The sequence below is a fragment of the Lissotriton vulgaris genome, chromosome 9, assembly GCF_964263255.1.
Source record: "Lissotriton vulgaris chromosome 9, aLisVul1.2, whole genome shotgun sequence".
NCBI classification, from domain to species: domain Eukaryota; kingdom Metazoa; phylum Chordata; class Amphibia; order Caudata; family Salamandridae; genus Lissotriton; species Lissotriton vulgaris.
In genome coordinates this window covers 285,886,577-285,903,713 of record NC_141697.1, presented here as the reverse complement: position 1 = coordinate 285,903,713, position 17,137 = coordinate 285,886,577, and the positions used below count along the sequence as shown (strand labels likewise).

Below are 17,137 nucleotides of genomic sequence, written 5' to 3'. Positions count from 1 at the left end.
GGACATTCCCATATAATGTGAAGGAAGGTAGCCAGCATACCACAACCACGCCTACACAGCCCATCCACAGAATAACCCATATGTATCAAACGTGGACCCGTGACATAGACACGGTGCAGAATCTTCAGTTGCACCAGTCTGAGTCATGCCGGAATCGCGACCTCTTTAGGGGAGGATATCGCAGCCTGCCAGTCTTCATCGTCCAATTCCAGCCCATCGCCAGTCCAGGCACCCCGAAGTTGTACAAGAAGGTCCGAGCGGTCGTTAATAAGTTTTTTATAAATAAGAGAGATAGTGCTGTCAGGGACGTACCCGTCTAGCACTCTATCTTCCAGGGGGGAAGACTCCGGGATCGTAGTTCCAGCTGGGAAAACCGATTCGAGTGTGTGTCGGACTTGGAGATATCAGAAGTATTCCCTGTCACCCAATTTATACTCCTGCTTGAGTTCATCAATGGTCTGAACTCTCTCCTTGGCCCAGAGGTCGCCCACTTTACTGATACCAATAAGGTCCCATCTATCAAATCCCTTTGACGTCCATAGACCACCCAGTTTCTCCGCTGCATATAAGGGGGTCGCTCTAGTCAGCTTGTCCGTCCATCCCGTAGCCGTGGTTGCACTACCCCATATTCGCACCACCACCCCAGTGGGACCCGTCAGGTTCTTCCTAGCGGCTCTAGAGTAGAGCGCTCTATTATAGTCGCCCCCGGGCAGCTGCCACCTATCCATCTCGAATGCGGGATTCGGAACAGGACCGTACATGGCATGGTTAACAGCACTTAATTGGGATGCCCAGTAGTAGCGTTTAATATCAGGCAACGCAATACCACCGTCATACCAGGGCAAAGTCAATTTTGCCAATGCAATGCGCGGTCGACCGCCCCACACCAGCTTCCTCTGTAGGCCCTCAATTTCGCGGAAATAGCTAGCCGGCACCAAATCAAGTGTGTTTTGGATGGCATACAAGAATCGGGGGAGAGACATCATCTTGAACAGGGCTGCTCTTCCCAAGGGGGACAAAGGCAAGCCACACCAGGCCGCAACATCCGACCTAAGCCGGGAAAGCGGAGGTAACAAATTCCGCTCATAGCGGACTGTGGGGTCCAATGAAATGTAGATCCCCAAGTACTTAAAGCCGACTCTAGAAACGGGTATCGGGCAAACGCGGGGTAGAGAGGGTAAGTCTCCCATGAGTGGGTAGATACAAGACTTGGCCCAATTAATAACTAAACCAGAGTTCTTCCCAAAGGAACTCAAGACGTCGAATAGGACACCCAATGATTTGCGGGGAGACGTAAGGTACAACAATATGTCGTCTGCGTATAGCGATATATGATCCTCGAAGTCAGGGGACCATCGAATGCCCTTAAGCGAAGGTTCGCAGCGGAGCCATGCGGCCAGGGGTTCAAGGACAAGCGCGAAAAGGAGTGGCGACAAAGGGCATCCCTGTCTCGTGCCGGGTCCGAGAGCAAAGGGTTCCGAGGCCCTGCCGTTGACGACAACCTGAGCCAGTCATTCTCTGCAAAGTAATAGTCCATACACTTACCCACCTTCGTTCTAATCTTGGAATTGCGAAGGTGCCAGGGGTTGATCGGGGCAATCCGGCCCCCGGCCCCCAATTGTATATCAATAGTAAGCCAGAGTGGAGAGTGGTCTGAAATCCCCCTAGCCAAATGCCTGATTTCCCTTACAGAGACCATCTGCACCGCTGGCACGAGGATATAATCAAGCCTCGAGAGACTCCCATGAGCTCCCGAGTAGAACGTATACTGGAGCTGCCAAGGGTGCAGTTGCCTCCAACAATCAACTAGACCCAACGTGTCCAAGAAACTCCCCAGCCATAGCTGCGACGCGGGCAGGAGTCTGGGGGGGGGGCTACGGTCTTCATCCCCACTGACTACTGAATTAAAATCGCCACCCACAACCAACATGCCATCAGGAAACCCCAGGATCACCCTGCCCAAATCAGTAAATGTGGTGGACTGTAGACCGGGCGGAACATACACAGACAAAATGGAGATCGTCTTCCCCTCCCACCGACCCGTAATAGCCGCATAGCGGCCTCTATCGTCCAGAATCGTGCCGTCTATCTCCAGGTGGAGGTCGTTCCTAACCAGGACACCCGCCCCTCTCGACCCAGTGGTAAATCCGGAATGGGCCACCAAACGGTAGCCCCGTCTATTCAGTGCATGGCACGTATTGCCTACTAAATGTGTCTCCTGGAGTAAAACTATATCTGGGGAGCATCGCTTCAAATATTGCAAAACTATCCCCCGTTTTATCCTATCACCAAGACCGTTAACGTTCCAGCTCAGCACCCTCAGCCCCTTACCCCCATCCCAGTAATGAACACTCGTCCTCCCCCGCCACGAAACAGGCACACAGGATAAAATCTGAAACAAAGCGCAGCCCCGATTCAAACAAATAAGAAAGGACCCCCCCACCACCCCCAATGGAACCCTCGAAACACCCCCCCCCCACCCTGCACCCCGGCGGTAGACCAGAAAGCCACCCCAACTTGCAGTGTGCCTGTCACCCCATTAAACTAACCTACAAGAAGAGAGAAAAAAGTCCCCAGAGGAGGAAGAGTCCTGATTCCACCCACCCCGGGTATCCACACTGTATAAACATAACAGTCACAGAGCCACTGCCATAAGTCCATAAAATTGGCTCGCCGGCGCAGACTCACTACTCCTGTTCTTCCAAGCCGCCTTCGGCGCCTCTTGAATTCTCTAAGCTGGTACGGTGTGCCGGCAAAGTGTCCAACCAGTCACTGGCCACCTCGGGCGGTCAAAAAAGAGCGCACGTTCTTCATATTCAATCCTCAGGCGGGCCGGAAAAAGCATGGCGTACTTCAGTCCCATGTCTCTGAGTCTCCTCTTCACCCCCGTAAAGCCCATACGTTGTTTCTGTACCGCCTGTGTGAAGTCCGGATAAAAACTGACCAACGCATTCTCAAATTTAGTGGGACCATTGGTGCATGAAGCTTGCAGGATAGCGTCCCTGTCCCGGAAATTAAAAATCCTGGCTATTATAGGCCTCGGAGCGGCCCCCAGCTTGGGCTTTCCACCGGGGACTCTATGAGCACGCTCTACCGTGAAAAAGTTACCGAGGCCCTTTGGTGCCAGGTGTTTTAGAACAAGGTCTTCCACCAGAAGGTCTGTAGACATGTCCGCGGAGGTCTCCCGAACACCTACGATGCGGACGTTGTTGCGCCTGGCCCGGCTCTCGAAATCATCCAGCCGGCGGGCAAACAAGTCATTGGAAGTCCAGAGATTGCGAACTTCGGCCTGAAGATCCGAGACATCCGTGGTCAGCAAGGCGGACTTCTCGGTGTCCGCCTTGCCCGCCATGATGAAGGACTGGGTTATTTAAGACCCAGCGGTGCCAGGGGACAACACCTGAAACCTTCGTGGGTAACCTGTTCCGGCGTACAAATGACAGAGACACGGGACACTTCCTTCGGCGTCAAAGATTCAAGGTTTATTTACTGCAGGGAACACAGAAATCACGTGAAGTACATAGCATGCAGGTTCGCGGAGTCTGATTCAATTTACTACTGTGGATCGCTCCTTTTTATACAGTTTTCTCTCATAGGTTAACATGGTACACAAAGGTTTACAACTTGGTTCCCATCATAATCCCCGAGAGGGGTCGCTTTGATGTATTCAAGGTCCGGAACATAAGTGCAGAAACATTCGGTGGTTCCCAACTGTAAAAACCCATCTTCCCACCATTAGTACATTCCAATCGGCAGTAAACAGATCGAAGAAAGAACAAGGACAGGTGCAAAGGAAGGCAGAAACAGTGGGGGGATCGGAAAGGGTGTAAAAGAGGTGGTATCGGGAAACACGAGCTACAGGCATCAAAGGGACGTGCCTAATGAGATGCACGGCTAAGACAATAGACCGGCACGGCAAGATGAGCCTCGAGCAGGGCCATCTGCCTCACAGTATCGTCCCCCTCATCATAAAGACACTTTCAAAGGAAACGTGTCTTCCACAAGAGTCTTGGGAATCCCAGGGTCGCGAAGCGGACAGCGTCCGTTCGCTGGCTACTTGAGGGCAAGAGACAAAATGGATGCCGTATCTAAGATGGAACCCGTGGGTACAGATAGATAAACCCACGAAACAAACAAACGGTTTAAGTTAGTACAGCGAAACTGCGTACACCCACTAAACTCGTCATTTGCGGTTCATAGATACCAGACTCGACCATATTCGTGCGAGTCGAAAACACCACTTACGATCGTCACGGAACCTCAATGATGGGCGACGAGCTCTGACGGAACCACTGGGATCTGGTCAGAATGATTCCTTTCACGGCAAGCCTGTAGAGGCAAGAGGGTGAGGATCAAAAGCAGGCGTAGGACTGGCAGCAGAATCGGGTCAGCCGTGCAGATCGGCAGCAAATCGCCGTCAACAATGACCAAGAGCGAAACCGAAAGTACCACAGGAGTAGTGGACGTGTCACACCAGCCGTTGTTGTTCAATTGCCACCTGGGTACCCCGGGGACTCAAGCCCGTGGATGGTCTACGATATAGGCCGCAAATTTCAAAGCGCAGTAAGTCCGGTTCCCGGTGGCCAAATCGATTTTTGAAAAAAGTTGTTGTATCAGCAGGGCATCAGGAAAAGGTAACCGTCGTCCAAATCAGGATGTTTTGCAGGATAGATGCGGGAGGCGGAAAGGGTCTCGGGAGCTCTGTGCTCACGCGTCCATCTTGGATCCGGGCGAAGCTCCTCCCCCCGTGTGGTCCTTTCTTGTTTGAAAAGCGAACTGACTGACTATAGTTGTAAATGCACTTGTTTTACAACCCTCCTGAGTAAGCCTCAGCTGCTCTCCACAGCTAACTCTTGAGAGCTCTGTTTTTCAGGGACCTAAACACTATGACTAAGGGTTGCTTGGACTCCGTGCACAGTGTCTCACCATAGGTGGACACTATATACTGAGCCAGCCTCCTACATTGGTGGTGCAGCGGTTGGGATAAAGACTTTACCACCATACCACTTTGTCATAAGTAATGTTTCCATAAGAAACCACTACTACCTTTGGTAATTACACTATACTTATTGGATAAGACATATCTAAACTTTTAGGTTAGGTGTCAAGGGTCTAGCATAGCCCTTTCTCCAACCTTGTTTTGAAAGTTTTGATTTCTAGAGTAGGGTACACTACACTACACTAGCACCATGTCTGCTACTGGGGAGTCTAGCCAGACTCAGGAGTCTAGGTACGGTGCCCTTCGGTTCCAGGAACTTAGGACCATGTATAAAGCTAGAGGACCTAGGACAGATAGTAACCCCACAAGGTCTTTTTTTGCTGGAGTTGCTCCTCCAAGATGACATTCAGAATCCTGAAAGGCCAGTGGAGGAGGAAGGCATTGGTGAGGGGATGACTGTGAAGAGCAAGAAGTACTTACATTCTGCTGGCTCTGCCAATGGGCTTGGCCAGGAGGAATCTGAAAAGATTCCCCTGTACAACCCCATACCTGTAGAGGGAGGTACTGGAGGGAGTCATGTCAGTAGGCCAACTTCTACTCCCCTTGGATTGGTACACAGGATTCCCAGAAGGAAGAGGTCTTCCTCATCCTCCCTTTCCTCAGCATCATTTGCTGAATCCACTCCCATTAATTTAGGTGAGACCATCCTAGATAGAGGGTACAAAATGCTCAAGCTTGAGAAGGCCAGACTCAATATGAAGAGGGAGCAGTTGGGCCTTGAAAGGGAAGCCCTGTACGTGGAGGAGGAGAGGAAGAATTTGGGGTTAGACCCAAATGATATACCAAAGGGGATGTTGGATAAAGCGTTTGAGCAAATCAAACACTCACCCCCAGTCAACTGATCTGGGTTTAATCCATCATAATTGTTTTGCTTACTCCACCACCACAGTTCATACATGGCTTGGCAGTTCGGGCTGGACTGTTCCAATGAGGCACAGGGTCAGACTGATTTGCATATGGCCATGTTTGAAGTCAGGTGGTGGAGTGAGCTAAAGAATGATGATGGAATAAACCCAGATCATATGACTGGGGATGAGTGTTTGATTTGCTCAAACGCTCTGTCCATCATCCCCTTTGGTATCGCTTTGTAGACCCCAATGGTGGCAGTAATAAAGAGACTATAGTCAAGGCGGAACACTTTGATTCTAGGAATCTTAGCATGATAGTGCCCCTTTTTAAAACTGGGGATGATATCCAGAATTGGATTACTGCTATGGAGAGGCCCTGTAATGTTAAAAAGGTCCATCAGAAGCAGTGGATAGCTATCCTGTGGCTCTCCTTTGCAGTCAAAGGTAGAGATAATCTCCTGGCAGGACGCAGACAACTATAAGGTTTTGAAAGAGGCACTTATTGAAGGGTTAGGATTTACTTGTGAAGAATACAGGATTAAGTTCAGGGATACCCAGAAAGCCTCTTCACAAGACTGGGGTTATTCATGGACTGTGCTGTTAAGGCTCTGGAAGGCTAGTTACATGGTAGTAATGTACATGAGTATGATGGTCTGTATAATTTGATCATGAGAGAGCGCATTCTTAATGACTATGTTTCTGAGAAACTTCACCAATACCTGGTGGACTCTGATCTGACATCTCCCCAAGAATAGGGAAAGAAGGCAAACAAATGGGTTTGCACCAGGATGAGTAATACGTTTCATGGTGGGGCGACAAGAAAAAGAAAGACAAATCTAAGGCCCAAGAAAAAAGTTGGGGTGTGGGGGTCACAATCCTGCTCGTCTACCATCAGTACACCTCCTTGGTGCTTTGTAAACTAAAAGGCCATAGGACATATCTCATTTGTCCTAAGAAAGGCACCAAGACTTCCACTACTCCCCCTAGCATTAGCACTGGTAGCAGTAACCTCTAACTGGGGTGTAGCTGGGTTCACCTTGGGTACAACAGTGAGCTCTGGCCTAGTCAGAGAAGTCACTGATGCTGTCCTAATATCAGAGGGTGGGATTGGACTTGTCTCTTTGGCTGCCTGGCCTCTTAATATGAGGATATACTGGCAGTTTCCCCTTATCAATGATATGGGAGCAAAAGCTTACAGGTACACAGGTGCCAGTGGCACTATGTTGGCTGAAAACTGGTGTCACCTGAGCAATACTTACTTGGGTACACTTACCAAGTAACCAGTGCAGACAGTATTACTAATAACCACCACATGGCAGTGATCAATCTCTGTTTAGGGGGTGGCGAGTGTCACTGGCCCTAAAAAGGTTGTGGTATCCTCTACAATTTTTGTAGGGTGTCTTATGGGCAATGATTTGGTGACTTTAGTATGGGCTGAAGTTGAGTTGAAGACTCTTGCAGCCATACCGGGAATCTCTGAGAATGTGTTTGTGATGATCAGAGCATAGCCCAAGAAGCAGGGAGAACAAGGAGCAGTGTAGCCTGAAATAATGGCACAGACTCATACTAACAAGAAAGGTAGGAAGGGAGAAAAGTTATCCTACCCCCAATATTCATGTGAGGGTCATTCTTCTCAGGAAGATGATATTGCTGCTTGTGAGGGAACTCCCACAGAGTAGCTTGGGCCTGACGCGGCAGAGCTGTTGAAAGCAAGGGAAACCTCCAGGGAGGAAATGTGTCTGGATTAGAAATCCTGTCCCTCTCTTGAGAGCCTCAGGCAGCAAGCTGCTGCAGAGGCAAGGGATGCCAGTGAGACCTACAAGATTTATTGGGAGGATGGACTCCTTTATTCTGAGGCTAAGGACCCCAAACCTGGTGCCACCTGGATATTGGTCATACATCAGAAGTTTAGGAAGTTCCTCTTGACCGTAGCACATGACAAATCTCTTGCTGTGCATCTTGGTCAAAGCAAGGATTGAGACAGGCTTGTCCCACACATTCATTGGTCCCACATGTCTGAAGATACCAAAGAGCTTTGTTGCTCCTTTGTCACCTGCCAAGCCAGTGGTAAGTAAGTTAGTACTGCAGAGGCCCCCTTAATCCCACTACCAGTGGTTTGGGTTCCCTTTGAAAAGGTAGGCATCAACATTGTTGGTCCCCTTGACCTTCCTTCAGCATCTGGGAACAGTTATATCCTGGTGGTTATGGACCATGCCACTAGATCGTCAGAATCTATTTCCCTTAGTACCATTACCGCTCCTCCAGTGGCCAAGGGCCTCTTAGGGTTTTTTTCCAGAGTGGGCTTTCCTAATGAGGTTGTGTCAGATCGAGATCGAGGTGCAAACATCATGTCTGGCTACATGAAAGCCATGTGGAAAGAGTGTAGTGTCAACTAGAAGTCCTGCTACACCCTACCATCCACAGGGTAACGGGTTGGTTGAAAGATTTAACAAAACCCTTAAAGGTATGATTATGGGACTATCCGACAAGCTCAGGAGGAGATGGGGTATCCTATTACCTTGCCTTCTTTTTTCCTACAGAGTGGTTCCACAGAAGTGAGTGGGCTACAGCCCGTTTGAACTGTTGTTTGCGCATCCAGTTAGCAGTCCACTTTCACTAGTGAAGGGGGGTGGGAGTAACCTCTCAAACTTCCTAAGCAGGGTATTGTGGACTATGTGCTAGGCCTGCGTTCACACATGGCTGAGTACGTGAAGAAGGCCAGCAATAACCTGGAGGCCACCCAACAACTTAAGAAGTTGTGGCATGGCCAAAAGGCTGCTCTGACTGTTTACCAGCCAGGGCCGAACATATCGGTGCTGGAGCCTGTGGCCCCAATAGCACTCCAAGACAAGTGGAGTGGCCCCCCGACTGCATTGAAGGCCACATTTGGTGCCTGCTTCCAAAAAACAGTTTTGTCCAGTTCAGGAGCCCTTGTAACCACACAAACCACCCTGTACAGCTCCACCCTCCAGGCTGCCATGTTGAATATTGACCCCTGGGTGCATCTGACTGGCTAGGACAGCTGAGTAGTGTCCCTGACCCCTTCTGATAGGCGGGTCATGAGAGAAGAGGTCCTTTCCCTTTGTAGTGTTTCTTAAGGGGACCCCTGAGGGTGGGTCCTTAGATTGGCCCTGACAATGGCTTCAAGATCCAACTGCCTGCCATCTGAAGACTACCCAAAGGCTCTTCATGTTTGACACTGGACCTCAGCTGTTCTTCAAGCCAAGACCAAAGACAAGACTGCTTCGGTGGGAAGATTCCTGCTGTATTTTTATCCCTGTGCTTTTTCATGTTGTGCAACTCCGTGGCTGTGCATCTTCCGAGTCACCAAGGACTCAGCCTGCATCCAAGCTAGAAGGAATCTCCTTTGAACTGAAGGAGTCACTTCTCTGCATCCGTTGGCACCTCCACAACGACGACCGGTTTGCTGATCCTATTGTCCCACAGTCATCACCCGGCTGTACAACACATGTGTTGGTCTATTGGTTCTCCAGAGGCCTAACCAGTCTTCCCTGTAACTGAAGTCACTGTTTTCCCTCTCCAGACGTAGAGGCCTAACAAGTCTTCCCTGAAACTGAAGTCACTGTTTTCCCTCTCCAGCCCTAGTGAACTGCCTCCCTGTGCACCACATCTGTTTGCCATTGCCAAGGCTGGTTGGCTGTCTTCATGAAAGATCTTCAAGCTCCAAGAAGCCCCAGCCTCCAACACTCCACAGCTCCAAGAGCGACATCCTGCCAGCATCCCGGGCATCGTGGGCCTTCATCTCCTGTGTTCTGTTGAGGCTTACCTGCGACTCCCCGTGCTTGCCGCCAGAAGGTACTCAAGGGGGCTTTATTGATTCCTGCTGGCTGTGCTGCATGCTGCAGGCCAGCCTTGTCTTTCACTTGCTGGGTTAGTCCCAAAGACCTTGCTGGTCTGCTGCATATCATCTTCTTCCGCGAACTATTGTTTGCCTTTGTCAAGGCTTGTTGGTGGTCCTGTCAGCCAGTGACCTTCCTGCACTTGTTGACCCGAGTGGGACGGCTCCTGTGCTCCTGCATCGTCTCCTGGGCTCCACAGCTGCTGCTACAACCTCACCGTGTTGTAGCAAGAACCTCCAACAAGGTCTGGTATTGTGCTCCTGTTTTTCCTAGTCACCTCCGGGTGGTTTGGACTCTGGCCCCTCTGCTTTCAGGCTCTTCTTGTCTGGATTCCACATCTTGGTTCCAACGGCCTGGTCCACGAGACTCTGTAGCTGCTGATCTTCCACAAACCTCCCTTGGTGTCTACGGGCTGTTCCAACACCACTTCATCCCTATACACTGGTGCTCCATGGGCACCATAATCATGGTTCCAGGGGTATTCACGGGTGGGGTGGTTGCCAACCTTCCTTGATCCAAGTGGTTCCTCCAGGAACCTTTGGGAAGGAACCTAGAACTGTAAAAATCCATTATTAACTTACCTTGTGTTATCCTATAGATGTTGACTCAGTGTAACCACTCTACTCCCGGGAGCCTTGGGGTCCCTGGCTGCCCACCTTGGGTGGTTTAGGAAACATCGTTTACAACGCGGGGATTACATTGCGATGTTAATACATCGCGATTTTCACAACGCAAGTCGTTACAACGACTTGCGCTGGATGGCGCTCTAGGACAAGGAAAAGTATAATTTACTATCCAACACCTTCCCTACTGTATGTAGACTGGAGTTTGAATAGTAAATTATACTACTCCTAAGATCAGCGCCCTCCTACGCAAGTCGGTGTAACAAATTGCGCTGTAAAAACCAAGATGTAATGTATTGCAATGCAAATGTATGCGTTGTAACGTCATACATCCGGTGGTTTCGTGCTTCCCCCTGGGGTCCTCCAACTTTGGGTATTAGTTCCTTTTTGGTACTATTCTCACATTCCACTATTTTAGTATATTATTTACCCCCGCCCCCCACCCCCTGGTGGGGCTCTGTGTTTTTCTGTGCTACTTACCTAGTTCTGAAGTATTTCTTGTGTGTAGTTGCTGACTTCAGGTAGGAGATATAACAAGTTATTGTCTAGTGTGTGCTAATAAATACATCGTTTTTTTATACTCACTTGGTATGGTCCTTTCTTGTCTGAAAAGCTTACTGACTGACCAAGGTGGTAAATGCACTTGCTTTACACCCCTCCTGAATAAGCCTTAGCTGCTCTCCATAGTAACCGCTTGAGAGCTTTGGTTTTCAGGGACCTAAACACTATCAGTAAGTGTTGCTTGGACTCTGTGCATAGTGTCTCACCATATGTGGGCACTATTTACTGAGCCAGCCTTGCACAGAAGGGATGGGGAGATAGGCAAGAACACAACACGTCTCTTGGAGACAGCGCATGTGCTGTCTAGCCGATCCCGTAAAAGCAATCACACACATGGTGGCCTCTTGACCTCAGCACGCCACTGTGTCTGTGATAGCTATGATTCTTAATGGGTCGTAAACTGCGACCTACTTCATTAATATTCATGAAGTAGGTTTATTTACGGCCCACAAGGAATTCCTAAATTAAACTGCATGAGAGAATCGTAATGTTTGTACTATCAAAATATGGGTGCAGCCAAAACGAAGGTATTGTCTACTTTTTGACCCATGCTAAGACGACTGTAAAGGAGTCTCAATCAGAATAGCAAAGAATGAAATGTAGTAATCTATGCCTAAGCAATCATTGGATTAGGACATATGGTAGTCCACTCATTTGCAAGTATAACATTCTTTAAAATGGGGATTTACAATGTGCTGAAAGACTCAGCGCATTCCCTGGAAAACTTGCATCAGACTGGAGGTGGGCTTTCGCCTTTTTTCTATTCTTTATGAGATTGCTGAAAGTTGAGCAATGTGGTCAAAAGTACACATTTCCAAAATATTGGAGGACAAGGTGGAATTCTATGAATATCTATTCAGTTTGAGGGGCAACATGAAAATACAGCTACTTCCATTAGGCATGGACATATGTAGAGCTTCATTGGTTAGAACACTGATGCGCTAAAGCAGCGCTCCCTTCTTGAGAGCCAACCCATACCCTTCCCTGTAGAAACTCACAAAGGAAATTGGCAGGACCCTTCTGTGTATAAGCACACTCCTGTCTCATTGCCAAACAGTGATGATTTATCTCTTTTTCACCCAGTCTCACACTTCTCACACTTACATGCTTTGGGTTGTTAGTTGCCATGGACATACCTCAACAAAGCATGACATCTACACATACCACTTGCAGTACCTGGCCAATGAAATCAGTCTTCTGCTATGCACAACATTTTAGGACCAAAAACAACAGCATCTTAAAACACATCCCATCAGACCCCATCACCTGACATATTACTCAATTTAATTTCCTCCATGTTGTGCACACAATAACAGAGTATGTCAAGCAGAAACAGTTAAAATCTAGCACGCTACAATTTCACCAAAAGTTACTCGTTGCTACAGTTCTGCTTCCTATAGGTCTTTGATGACAGTCCCAGAGGCTGCTGAAAGTTTTCTCCCTAAATATGATAGCATTGTTTATGCCTAGAAGCCCAAGAACACACTTTGTAGACATGAATTGAACAGGCAACAGGCATTCTGTAGGATAATATGTATTGACTTGTAATTTGTAGAGTGCATGCTTGGTACCTCTAAAATCTTCAAGCAACAAGCTGCAGATGCACAGAGGAAGGCATATGGAATTAAGAATGAAACATAAACCACCCTCTAAAAAGCTGGTTCTTGTCAAAATGTAATATCTGAGTGTCTCGAACTGCGCAATCAGGACAAGAGAGTAACCCTGTCTGTGTTACTCTCAAGCCTAACTTGTCTTAGCAGCTGGAAATCGTATATGCATCTTATCAAAGTTAAATCCCAGAGTTTTGTCTCCAGCACTATAGTGATATGGAAAAGAGCTATTTCCCAAGACTACTGACAGTGCCCGGATTGGGCTACCACAGAGCCTCAAACGCTGCCACCTTGTATCACATCACATGGCCCAACAACTCTAGCATAGCAGAAGTGTTCATCCACAGCATCATTGACCTGCTGCATTGCAGTCATGGGGACTTCCATCTAAGCTGACCTGGCAGCTGGGATTTGCCGTTTCCTGGTGTTGACCGAAGATGCAAAGAGTCCATGGGTAGTCCATCCAGGCTGTGATGCCTCTGCTAACAATTGCCGACCAATCTTGTGGAGGCATTGATCTTGTGTAAAAAAGACTTTTCTCTTGGTCTCATTTCATCTGATCCAAGACATGATTTTCGGAGGGGTTTGAGCCAACTACACTATTCCGTCACCCAGTTGAACTTTACTTTTTTGTTCACATTTCACATACTACTTGCGATGCCCGTTACAGAGAGGTCCGTAACAGAGGCTCCAGTTTGTAAATTGTCCTCTCATGTACATCATGGATTTTAATGTTGGCAGAACAAACACAGTTGTGTTTAAATAGATTCAGTCCCTGGGGAAAAAATGCATTGTAAGCCTGCAGCTTATGGATGCATTGACCACTAACTGGTCAAAGTAAATGAAGACCTCAATTCATACATCACTGGTATGCTAGAAGAGTGCATCTTTCTCCTAATTTTTCTCTTTGCCCATATGTCCAGACCATGCAAATCGATCCTAATCGTCTTGTATACAGTTTACTAATGCAGGTTAGTGAGATATTGAATTACGCTGTTTGTGGTCGAAGCTCATCACTTTACTTATTTTGTATGTCTGTCCATGAATATAACCTTTCTCGTATAATAATATTTGAAGGAACTCCGGGATCCTGAGCATATAAAAAAGTGAAGTTTAACTTTAGAACTTTAAAAAAGTTTAAACAGTTAGTTTTCCGACTACTGGACTATGGTAATGATGTGTGTCTGTGTTTGTCATTAAAAATAAGACTACATTGATAATATTGCAAAATAACACATCTAGTGTGTGGAGTAAATGAAATTAAATCAGCTCGCTCCTTAAAATGTTACAGTCCCCCATAAATTACATAGTGAAAAGCTACAGCATGAAACCAGCAATGTAACACCCCTAAACTATAGGTCAAAGCATTTACATGAGCAAAAGCATTTTTAAAGTTTGCTCAAACTCTTACTATCTTACTTTCTGCTACTCTAATCGTGGGGCAAATTCATTTGCCATTCGTCATACTAGGTACAAATTCTCAGTGGTGAAAACAAAGATAAGTGATGCACAAACCGTGATCAACAATTCCTTGTTTATGAACCTAACACCAAGTTAGATACTCTGCCACAGAATCTGAATGACCAAGCTACTCATTTGTAACTCTGGAAAAGTACGAAGACTGAAGAATTAAAAAAAAGTTCCAGTAATAGTTTCGGGAAGATATCGAAAGTGTGCATTATAAAGTTCATTGGCTTAAGCAACAAACTGCCAGTGGCAGCAATCCTAGAAATGATGGATATCAACAATATAAGGCATAAGTAACATGCTGGCTGTTTAAATGTTGACGTTAATTTTTTAGGTCTTGCCTGCACAGCGCTTGCACTGTGTTTGTGAAATCTATTGTGTTTTATATAAATCTTAAAAGTAGTGTACATCCCTTCCTTACTTTTTATTGGTTCACGTGCATGCTACTTACTTTTCCTCTGTATCTATTGTTTGTCGCAAACTGTTTCTTGTTGTTCTGCATGTGTGCTGCTCTCATCGGTTTCCCGAGGCCCAAGTACTCCTTTTCATCTGCAGAACTCTTTTGTGATGCTGCTCTCTTAGGTGAGCTTGTACAGTGTGTTGAGCTGACGCCAAGGCTCAAACACTGCTCCGAGGTAAACAGTTCTGACTTTTTAATGCCACATCTTCTGTCCTGCCCCTTCTCTTCTATTTTCGGTTCTCTGGTTTAGCAATCACTGTTGGGCCACTTTGCCACTCCTTCGCAAACCCCCATCAACACAGCCCCCCTCAGTCTACGGCTCATGTTCTGACTGCCCCCCTACATCCGCTGCTGTTGATACAGATAAACCCTATTGTATCTTTTGTTGCAGTCTAAAGCTCGCTATGCGTTAATTTCTGTTTGAGTGCCACACAAAAGTATTACATATACACATAAATAAATATTAAAGCTCATTGTGTCTCGTTCTCGGAGGAGTTACAGCCAGAAGCACTGCAGAAACCTCCCTCAGTGCGGCCCCCTTCCTTCTGCAATAGCGGATGTGCCACTTCACCGCTGCTCCGCGTAGACCCCCATCAGTGTGCGCCCCCTCTGTCTACGGCTGCTGGAGGTTTCTCGTTCTCCTTGGAGGAGGTACAGCCAGCCAGAGGAGCAGTACCCGGGAGCTGTGCTGTGGGGCACTGGTCATTCTAAGTGGTTCAACTTCGGTTTCATCACCATGAACAGTTGCTAAGGCTGCCCCCTTGACGACCCTGTTGCATGGTGCAGCAGGTGCAGTGGCACAGGGGCCAAAAGGTCCATGAATCCCACTGAATCCCACTGAACACTGATCATTGCTGTGTGTTGCTACTAAGCCAGCAGTCATAAGCGCAGTTATCTTTGCAGGTATCAGGGCCATGATTTTAAATCTGCAGCAGGTGCAGTGGCGCGGGGCTAAAAGCTTCAGCATGCCTGTGCACTGCATGTATTTTTTTCTTTGTCCTCCACCCTTTACCTAATCTCCCCGCATTCTATTACCACCAGTTACTGCACAATATTTTGTCTTTCTCGTTAAACAAGTCAACACTTTTATTGAGTTTCAGTAACTTATATTGCACAAGTGCTCACAAAGCTACAACTTACAACAAAAGCACCTTATTATTAATCATATAGGCGAAAATAATGCATTTACCAATGCTTGTTGTTATTCCAAGCGCTTAGATAGATAAATACTTAGCAGTTCCCTACATCTTTGGATAATAATATGAGAATCTATCGCTGTGTGTCTTCTATATACATATGGAGGTTGTGACAGCACTTTGATAATGATATGAAGTGTTGTTCTGGTGTGTATTGCTGGTTTTGTGGGCTATTGTTCTGAAGACCTGTTGCACTGTACATAAAGTTGGATTATGCTTGGTGAAAGAACTACGCAAAAGTTACTGCTTTTGATTTGTTGGCTTGCCGTTTTCATGGTTGTATACTCTTGTAGAAAGCCTTAATTTAATTAAAAATATGTAAACCTACTAAAGAGAAAAGATGGTTGAAAAGAACAGGCATTTAAATATGGCAGCGAAATGATAACCGTTCGCAGGCGTTGTCAGTCGTAAATGGTAAAGTTGATTGAAAAAGGAATTGCTAAAAGTTTATTATATACTCTCTTTTAAGGCTTTGAAAAAACGCGATGCAAAACCAGAAGAAATTGCAGAGTCCGCAAAATCGAAGCTTATCAAGTCAGAAACAGAGAAAAGCCTGGTACGAGAACATCTTTTTTTCAATTCGAATTTGTTATGATTTATTCTAGACGAACAAGAAGAATCCTCAATACCTGTAATTAGACTCCCATTTTTATCGTTTTTACTGATTTTTACAGATAAATACAGACAGAACACAATGTGTTTCCTGCCTGAATTTATTTGTAAAAATGGAAAAATACTGAACATTGTGTTTTTGTTGACTGACTCTTTTTCAAGAGACAAAGGTCCTAAGCCCATTGAGAAAATGTAAGCAAATGTAATATAGAACACAATGGTAACTATATAGTTCTCCTGTCCAGCCGGACCAGGGATTTATTTTGATAAAGGAATAAAGTTAAATACAAAAGCAACAATTACTGAAAGTAGGGGACACTCCTGTACCGTACTTGTGAGGAAAACAGAGTAGTAGAGAGAATTCAAAGGTTGAATTCAAAGGTTAGAGTTTACAGGCAAAGAAACAGAGCAACCTGGACACTTTTTAAATCAGTGTAGGAAGTGTTCTCCAGTGTAGACCATACACAATGATACATAATAGTTACATGTATGTCCACTTAAGTGGACATACATGTAAATATTATGTATCATTGTGTATGGACATACATGTAACTATTATGTATCGTGTATGGTCTACACTGGAGAACACTTCCTACACTGATTTAAAAAGTGTCCAGGTTGCTCTGTTTCTTTGCCTGTAAACTCTAACCTTTGAATTCAACCTTTGAATTCTCTCTACTACTCTGTTTTCCTCACAAGTATGGTACAGGAGTGTCCCCTACTTTCAGTAATTGTTACTTTTGTATTTAACTTTATTCCTTTATCAAAATAAATCCCAGGTCCGGCTGGACAGGAGAACTATATAGTTACCATTGTGTTCTATATTACATTTGCTTACATTTTCTCAATGTGCTTAGGACCTTTGTCTCTTGAAATGGCATACACCCTTGGTCCTTGGCTA

At 46.4% G+C, this 17,137-nt stretch overlaps 1 protein-coding gene across 1 annotated transcript in view; it reads left to right on the top strand.

Annotated features, from left to right (window-relative positions):
• CEP128 (centrosomal protein 128) overlaps nt 1-17,137 on the top strand; it is a 757,252-nt gene that overhangs the window by 122,089 nt on the left and 618,026 nt on the right. Inside the window, exon 8 of the mRNA XM_086937589.1 lies at nt 16,094-16,180. Within this exon, the coding sequence (XP_086793715.1) occupies nt 16,094-16,180 (87 nt within the window). The remainder of the gene's footprint in view (nt 1-16,093; nt 16,181-17,137) is intronic.